The 9,219-nt window shown below is 43.4% G+C and overlaps 1 protein-coding gene across 1 annotated transcript; it reads left to right on the top strand.

Annotated features, from left to right (window-relative positions):
- The first annotated feature begins 321 nt into the window (after positions 1-321).
- On the top strand, positions 322-9,219 carry ldha (lactate dehydrogenase A4). Its single transcript, XM_078257531.1, has 8 exons — positions 322-432; positions 2,811-2,936; positions 4,618-4,735; positions 4,872-5,045; positions 5,154-5,327; positions 5,428-5,545; positions 7,624-7,747; positions 7,909-9,219. The coding sequence occupies exons 2-8, from the start codon at positions 2,811-2,813 to the stop codon at positions 8,071-8,073; spliced, it is 999 nt and encodes a 332-aa protein (XP_078113657.1). The 5' UTR covers positions 322-432; the 3' UTR covers positions 8,074-9,219.

Here is a 9,219-nt window from a genome sequence, read left to right as displayed (position 1 = left end):
CGTTAGTAGGCCTAGTAGTTATCAGCCTCATTTTTAATTAAGCTGACACGTTTATGAAGCACACAGCAGTTCCGTGACATCTAGATGACCCACAGGATTCTATGTAGGACGGGAACAAATAGTGTCGCATTACAATCACAAAACAAGCATACATAAGATAATGCACACCATGGATATAGGCTTGACGGATATGCATTATGAAATACACACACTGTTTCATTACCGCATCCTGCCTGGGACGTGACATCTAGCATGTGCCGCGGCCACAGACCCACCCGATCTCATTAGTATGTACACACGTAACGTCTACAGATGGGCTGTCTTTAAATACCGCGAGACACCCTTTTGCAGCACCACTTCTGCGGAAAAGCTGCAAACAGGAAGAGCAAACACTCCAGCTCGTGTTTCCAACTGTTTATCTGAAGCCTAAAGGTAAGATACTCCGGCCGACTAAAATATTATACATTATCGCATTACACATTCAGGCTTGTCCGGAAACTATCCTTTATTTTGAGTCATTGCTGGTACGTTGATTAAAGGTGGGGGGGGATACAGTCTTTAGCAACCTGATGCGCATTTTAAGAGGATACAGAGAGGGGCGTGTCGCTAAAGTCAATATCCATAGTGTTGATTGGTTGTGAATGAAGACGGTACCAACTTCGGTTTTTGACGATGGATGTACAAGAGAACGTGTTACCCTTTAGGTATCCTTTACGTTCCACTTGCATTGCTCCTGTGCCGCGGGAAATTCCGCCGGATGCGTATGTCCGTTACCTTACGCTTTCTTTATGTTGGAATTTTAAACTCTGGTGGATTTATGAGGACTATGGTTGACTTCTCCTCAGATCTCTGCATGGTAAATTTGAAATCTAGCCGTTCAAACTGAGTTTTCTCTCGAACGACTATTTTACAGCGGCTCCGTGCCCACGCGAATGGACCTTTTTCACAGCAGACATTTTGACTTGTCATAGTAGGAAAAGCACAGCTGAAATTGATAACCTTAACGATGGCTCAGTTCCATCAAGTGTCCCAGTAAGCTATTTCAGTGAGTCAGCATGCTCAACACCAGGGCCTCTCCTAAGTGGAATGCAGCCATCATGAATGTTTTGAATAAACCTGTGCTTTTCCTACTATGACATGTCAACATGTCTGCTGTGAAAAAAGTCTATAGGCCTACAATATAGGAAATATCCAACTATGATAACAGCCATAAAATACAGGTGGCTCAAATTGGTACTATCGTTTCATCAGATGTTTTTTATAATCTAGCCTACGTGTTACACAAGCGGTCGGATGCACCCTGCTGCTGACCACCATCCATCCACACAGCAGTCGTGGCCATTAATGACCTGGCACAGGAAATGCAATGCATTCATATGCTGGTCCATTGGGAAGCAGATTGTGCTGCAGATATGTTATCACTGGTCGTCGCAGATGTGCATGAATTTCACTTTTATGCTTAAATATTCAAAATCTTGATCTACCATAACAATTTGTGTGCTTACATTTTCTGATTAATCAAACTAATGCCATACTTGGCACTGTGTTGTATTTGTCAGTTACAGCCTGTTGGCAGCTACAGTAGATCGTCTGACTGCACAGTGAAAACTAAATGTTTCTTTTTTTTTCTTGCTGGTAAAATGACTCCAGCATGTAAAGGGAAATAACTGATGTTTTGTATAATCGCACGGAATTCATGAGTAGATAAACAAGATGTGAAAGACCAGATGCTGACCCTCAGCCATGATACCTGACACCCCATCAGAGCTCAGTAAACCTCCACTGATCAAATTAAGTAAATGTCATAATCTACAGGAAAATATGATAATGCAAGCATGCGTAAAGCAGTTTTAGTTGTCTAGTTTTGTGTAACCGCTACTTATTTTAAATCCCAGAAATGTACATAATCCAAAGCTTGACACAAAGCATCCATCTCCCTCTGTCTTTCCAACTATATCGCATTAAGTTCTTTCAGTTACTAATAATCCTTCTTGTAAGCCTCATTCAGTCATGCTACAGTAGTAATTTGGCTGGTTTGTACAGCACATTTCAACAGTAAAGAAAGGAACTTTGGCCAGTATTAAATGTGTACAGTAAGAAGTTAACAACGGGCCCTCTTGTAAAGTGCAAACCAGGCTCACCTCAGGGTCAGGTCCTGGTATGTATTAAGCTTTCAGCTCACCTCTGAGTGAGAGATAATTGGATGAGAGGATTTTGACTGTCCCACTTGCCATATCCTACTATAGTGTGCAAGCTCACCATGGAGAGGTCTTAAATATCCTCTCAAGGAAGGTATTATAGTGTATTAATCCTGTCAGAAACTCCACTACGTGCTTGTCTCCACATCACAGAGAACCAGGCTAGTCATGCTGATGATGTAAATGCCTGCAAGTGTGAGCACTCCGTCGTGCCTGGCCAACCAGGAAACAAATAGTAGTGTGTAACGTCAGCATGGAGACCCAGAGTGGCGCTGTAAAGCAAGAACTACTGTCTGCAAACCATTTATGGAAGTAAATGTGAGGCAAGAGTGGTAGAGTATGAAACTGGAACTTGTGGTTGTTTAGAGGGTTGTGAAAAGGGCACACTTCCAATTCTGTGACTGAGTAAAAAAGGGAAATCCGAGTTTTGACTCAGTCGTTGTCGGATGAGAGAGCAGTCACGTACGCCCTTGTGTGGGCCTATTGGTAACAAAGCATTCAAACTGTCACATACATTATACAGCACTACTTTACTGCCTCTCTGTTTCCACCCTCACCTTCCCTCTTTACCTGCTTGCCTACTTTTTCCTAAAACCTCTTTACTTTCCACAGATGTCCACCAAGGAGAAGCTGATCGGCCATGTGATGAAGGAGGAGCCTGTTGGCAGCAGGAACAAGGTGACGGTGGTGGGTGTCGGCATGGTGGGCATGGCCTCTGCCATCAGCGTCCTGCTCAAGGTGAGACAGAAAGAGAGGTGTGAAGAGAGAGCTGAGGGATGTGTGTGGTTTTGTGTCTATCAGTAAAGAGCTTTTGAAATGAGCAAAGAGAAAGTAGATGGAATGACAGGTCGAAGGGTAAATCAGTGATAGTACAGTTATTACATTACGAAGTACAAAACAAAAGTGAACTCATGGGTGGGATAAGGAGCTTAAAGCGCCCATATTATGCTCATTTTCAGGTTCATAATTGTATTTTAAGGTTGTACCAGAATAGGTTTACATGGTTTAATTTTCAAAAAACACCATATTTTTGTTGTACTGCACAGCTCTCTCTCACTGCTGCAGATCCTCTTTTCAGCTGGTCTCTGTTTTAGCTACAGAGTGAGACCTCTTCTTCTTTCTGTACTATCTTTGATTGCACGTGCGCAGTAGCTCAGATGTAGATCATGTCAGCTAGCTAGCTCCATAGACAGTAAAAGAGAGGCTGTTTCTCCAACTTCGGTCAGTTACAAGGCAGGATTAGCTGGGCCCTTCTAAATGAGGGCGCACATGTAAGTAGTTCTTTTGTAGATTATGGTGAACTTGTATGTGTTGTAGCAGTGCTTTGCTATTGAGAACGAGGTAGCATGCTAGCGTTAGCGTTAGCATGCTAACACTAATGCTACGAGCTAACGGTTGCGGTTAGCCAGCTCGTTTCGGCTTGTGACGTCACAAGCCGTGCAGATTTTGAACAGCTCACCCAGAGACTGAAGGCAGGACACATTCAGAAACCGTATCTCACTCAAAACAGCATGGATGGATTTTTTTTCAAAGTTTGTATGTGTGTGGAAGCACCAGAGACAAAAAAGAACACCCCAAATCCCAGAAAAGGTGTTTTTTTCATAATATGGGCACTTTAAAGCAACACCAAGGCACTTTTCCTCTTTGGTCCCCCTACAGGTTGGAAGCGGAATTGACCATTACCATTATTCTGATGTCTCATTCGAACTCCAGATCTGCTACCCGATCTGGCAAACTTGCATAGTGCGGTTATAGCCGATAGAGGGTCGCAAAGCGAATGCAGAAGTGCCGTTCATCCTGTTAAGAGTTGATGAACCACTGAAACGATTTTGGAAACATTATTTATAAGGTACAAAAGAAACTTTGGTGTTGCTTTTAAGATAAGCCCTTGAAAAGTATAAACTTTAGAAACCTAAAAGTATGTATGTACATGAATGCGTATGTAAAGCCATAAGAGTAACTACTATTCATTACGAGTGGAATAATAAGGATTTGCAAAATTGTCTCTGAACTGAGAAACCTCCCAAGGGCTGCAGTCAAACAGGCTTTGAAGGTGTGCTGACTAGTGCAGTCATCTTCTGTGAAGCTTGGTAGCAATAAAAATCAGTATGTGACCTTTTTATACAAACCTGGACAGGAAACCTTGCATTTCCCTTGTATTGTCCTGTTCCATTCACAACAAGTTAGCTTGATCTGTGCCAGCTGAGGAACAACAGAGGCTAAGAGAAACCAGGTCACAGGTCTTAACAACTAACAATGCTGCTGAAACTATAAAGGCAGAGATGATAGATATACCTGGTAATAACGGAGTTCAGCACTTTTGAGTAAGCCTCACTGTAGCTTTATCCATGTAATGTAAGATGCACTGTATAAAGTGCGTAGTGAATGACTTGTTGGATGGATGTATGTATATGATCAGGACTTGTGTGATGAGCTGGCCCTGGTTGATGTGATGGAGGACAAGTTGAAGGGTGAGGCCATGGACCTGCAGCACGGATCCCTCTTCCTCAAGACACACAAGATCGTGGCAGACAAAGGTGAGAATGCAACAAAATGACTGCAACCTTTTTGTCTCTCAAAGAATTAGTTTTATTCTGGTATGTCACTTGACCCTTGCTGAAACTATTATTCTGTAGCTCCATCAGAACACCTCTCCTTTTGTCAATTTGTCAGACTACAGTGTGACAGCCAACTCCAAAGTGGTGGTGGTGACAGCCGGTGCCCGCCAGCAGGAGGGCGAGAGCCGTCTTAACCTGGTGCAGCGCAACGTCAACATCTTCAAGTTCATCATCCCGAACATTGTCAAGTACAGCCCCAACTGCATCCTGATGGTGGTTTCCAACCCAGGTTAGACAGATGGGGGGCGTGAATTAGTGAGGGGAGGAGAGAAGGTGTGGTGTGAGGCTCAAAATAGGGATGAAAGATTGAAAAGAGTTGTCCCGTTTACCTTTCCAGTGGACATCCTGACCTACGTGGCCTGGAAGCTGAGTGGTTTCCCCCGTCACCGCGTCATTGGCTCCGGCACCAACCTGGACTCTGCCCGTTTCCGCCACCTCATGGGAGAGAAACTCCACCTCCATCCTTCCAGCTGCCACGGCTGGATCATCGGAGAGCACGGAGACTCCAGTGGTATGCAGCTCTGACTAAAAATAAATTCTCAATCTGATTGTGTGTGGAATGTGTAGTCACGGTTAACTAATGTATCACTATGTCTGTCTGTTTCTCCTAGTGCCTGTGTGGAGCGGTGTGAATGTTGCTGGAGTTTCTCTGCAGGGCCTCAACCCACAGATGGGCTCTGAGGGTGACGGTGAGAACTGGAAGGCTGTTCATAAGATGGTGGTTGATGGGTGAGTACGACTTATTTTTCCAGTAAGCTGAAGAAAGAAGTACCCTGCAAACCACATTTTTCTCTCGCACGCTCACCGATTTATTCTGCAAAGCACTCGGCCATGTGCATTGTTGGGATTACCTCTCCTCTGTGTCTCCCACCCCCCCCTTTTGGGACAATGTGTCTGACTCCAAATAAAAAGACTTGCATATCCCCGTGCATTCGTTAAATTGGAATTACATTGATCCTAAGTAAGAGCCAAATAAGACGATAAGATGAAGTCAAATAAGTTTGTTTAATCAGTCAAGCATCGGAGTTTCAACGCACAGACCTGTGGGATCACAAAGCACGCAGAGACTCAGTTTCCCTAGCAACAGACAAAAATCCGGAGCCGGTCCACGTACCTCTAGGCTGTCAGACCTTGTGAGCCCCGTTCTATACTTCCCCTCATCTCTTATACTTTCTTTCTTGGGGCCCCCCCCTCTTTCCCCAGCACAGGGACTGTTATCGGTTACACTTTACTTGAAGGTATCTACATAAGAGTGACATGACACTGTTATGACCGTGTCAAACGTTTATGACCTAACGCTTCTGTCATTAAGTGTCATTCGCTTTTTGTCATGACAAGTTAGGGTAACACTTTACTTGAAGGTATCTGCATAAGAGTGTCATGACACATTAACCCTGTTATCTTCACACAACGGTACGCAAGGGTCGAGGCCACTGTGCTGTGTCTCGTCGTCATTCTGCTCCCGTTTCACTTGTTATTACTCAGTGTACTTTGCTCGAGGCCACTGTGACTTTAACTATCTCATAGTTATGGCTTAAGCTAAATAAGCATACTCCAAAACACACTTGGTCTCTTATGGAAACCTTTTTTACATTCTTATTTTATTTATCTGCAAATAGTAACATTATTCTACAGCATACAGGCCATCTGTCCAGCACTGAGGTGGAAGCCATACATATTATGTCTTATTGAAACAGACAATTAGGGGTTTCATGGCAAACTTGAATCCAGTAGAGCTGACCAGCCCTGGATAGGAATTTGATCAGGGCTGTGGGCCAAAAGGCAAGCAGAGGCGGTGACACAGTACACTACTGTGTCAAGGGCTCACTAGAGCCTGGCAGCCAGTATAAACGCAAAAGGTATTCTGCTCCCTGGAACAGAATACTGTTCAGTAGTGCTCATGGCCTCACTTGCGCTCCCAGGTTTGCATTAATGAAACACCAGACAGTATTAAATCCTAATCCCAGAAAGGTTCACCCTACATTCTCAACTTTAAATGACCTATCCATGTTGACTAGTCAGCATTGCTATTTTTGTTACTTAGGCATGATGTTATATTTTGTAATATGGAGTTATGTCATTACTTGGAAAGTTAAGTGATGCAACAGTTTGCCCTGTAAACCTGTTGATAGTGTACCATTATTTCCCTGTCAGCCAACATGACTTATCTCGCAACAGCTAGGTGTTGGGGGGTCAACCATGTACAACACAATAGTTGATTTATCAAAGATGTGTGCAAAGGTTTCTGGTATTAAATAAAAGACCGGGACTTGTTCTCTGACCTTATTATTTTTTTTTTTTATGTTTGACAAAGGAGGCATCATTGTTAGTTCATGTTTCTCTTCCGAGTTATTGTGAAGACCTACTTACCCAACTGTACTGTACAAATCCAGACGTAGTAATGGATTTGAGTTTATGGTGCACTACCTTGATCATCAAGTTCAGTCAGCTAACTTACATGGACCAGATTTATTTACTTGCCACTCTGCATACAAACATCAAGCTCAGCACAGCAGAGGCTGGGGAATGTCAATTATAAACGTCCCCATCAAAACTGCATTAGATACTGAACAAACATGCAAGCGTCAATCAATTTTGTGCTTCTCTCGTGGGGAGAAACAGCTGAATTCTCAGCTTGAAAACATTTGGGAAGAAGATGGATGAGGGCTATTAGAGGGAAATGACAAAGTGGGAGCAAACACTGTCCCAAATGCCAAAGCATACTGAACGTTCTGTTTTCTTCAGTACAGGAGACCTGCTGTTCTCGCTTTTAATTTGTTTTCGAATTATGTGTGTGTGCACTGCAGGGCCTATGAGGTTATCAAGCTGAAGGGCTACACTTCCTGGGCCATTGGTATGTCTGTGGCTGACCTGGTGGAAAGCATCATTAAGAACCTGCACAAAGTGCACCCTGTGTCCACACTGGTCCAGGTGAGGAGATTGGGAGCAAGCCATACATTTAGCTGTTTGGCAGATCCTACGTGATGAAATTCATTGTATTGATTAGTTCACACAAACGCACTGTACATTCTTCATGTATTCTGCAATGACCCACAACCCCTGAACCTTGCGTTGCTCCCTTCCTCTTACAGGGCATGCATGGAGTGAAGGATGAGGTCTTCCTGAGCATCCCTTGTGTCCTGGGCAACAGCGGCCTGACAGATGTGATTCACATGACCCTGAAGCCTGACGAAGAGAAGCAGCTGGTGCAGAGCGCTGAGACCCTGTGGGGCGTACAGAAGGAGCTCACCCTGTGAAGAGCACTCCTCTGAATTCTCCTATACACTCTGAAACTACACTCAACAGTGCGGTTGACTCCCTCCTCCTCCCGTACCTCCCCATGGCAACAGGCGAAATAAACCTCTGAATATCTATAAAGGCCAAGTGTTTGTAGCTAAACCAGTGGAAGCTAGATTTTAACTTCAGCTATTCACACTGTCATTTTCCTTTGCTGCCCCCCCCTCCCATCCTCTTCACTCCATGACTGACTTTCCTGAACCCCCCCCCCCCCATTCATCCCTGTAAGCCTTTGAGCTCAGCTCTGTGTTGGAGCCAGAGTGTTATCTATTTGTTGTCCTGTCTACACAAGAAAAGTAAGGCCTTTGCATATTGAGTGTATACGTTCTATGTACTGTATGTTATTGTGCATTGTTGCTGCTTCTTCAGTCCACTCGTTGTTCGTAGTTCGTATTTATTCTGTGAGTGTTGCCAGTTGTTTTTTTTTTTTCCACTTGGTAATCTCTGTTTATTTTCTATTTGGAGTATAATGGAGACATTCCATTCCCTATGAGGAAGGCTTCCTATCCACCTATAGTCATACTAACCCGGCTGCATATATCACTGGGACAATATCCTATGATACCAAAGTACCTTATCATTTGAGAATAGCAATGCTACATGTACTTGTTGGCATTGAAGCCATTATAAACACTCCTAACCACAAGTGCACTGACAGGAAAAACTATGTAAAAGTCAAGGGGTAAAGAACTGGCAAGTAGCAACACGGGTTTGATCTGAGAGAATTAAAAGGGGTTGCCAACAAAGTGACTTGGTATAATTTAACTCAGCAAAGAGATAACTGAGAACCAATGGGAAGTAGTCAGCTACAATCATGACCTAGGGTCAGGTTATGAATCGTAACCGAAGGTAATAATCTTGAATTCAATCAAAGAGTTTTGTATTTATTCTACGCCAACTGACTCTGGAGAAAAGGACATGAAGAGGAAAAACTATAGTATTGTTTATAACCACTAATACTGTTAAGACCTATTTATGTATTAACGTTACAACCTTAAATATGGTATATTAGTCACCTGACTCACTGAAGAACTGTACCTGTCATGGCAGCTGGATATGGATTTTTATTTGCCGTAACATCGATTAAATCTGCCAGGATGATACAA

Source organism: Sander vitreus, chromosome 8, assembly GCF_031162955.1.
Source record: "Sander vitreus isolate 19-12246 chromosome 8, sanVit1, whole genome shotgun sequence".
Lineage (NCBI taxonomy): Eukaryota > Metazoa > Chordata > Actinopteri > Perciformes > Percidae > Sander > Sander vitreus.
This window is presented reverse-complemented; position numbering and strand designations above follow the sequence as displayed.

Bases quoted from the DNA above. Each gene is read 5' to 3' on its own strand.
- ldha (XM_078257531.1), top strand. From the start codon at position 2,811: ATGTCCACCAAGGAGAAGCTGATCGGCCATGTGATGAAGGAGGAGCCT. The intron at 5,546-7,623 runs GTGAGTACGACT...TGTGCACTGCAG, and splicing joins CATAAGATGGTGGTTGATGG to GGCCTATGAGGTTATCAAGC. The intron at 7,748-7,908 runs GTGAGGAGATTG...TTCCTCTTACAG, and splicing joins CTGTGTCCACACTGGTCCAG to GGCATGCATGGAGTGAAGGA.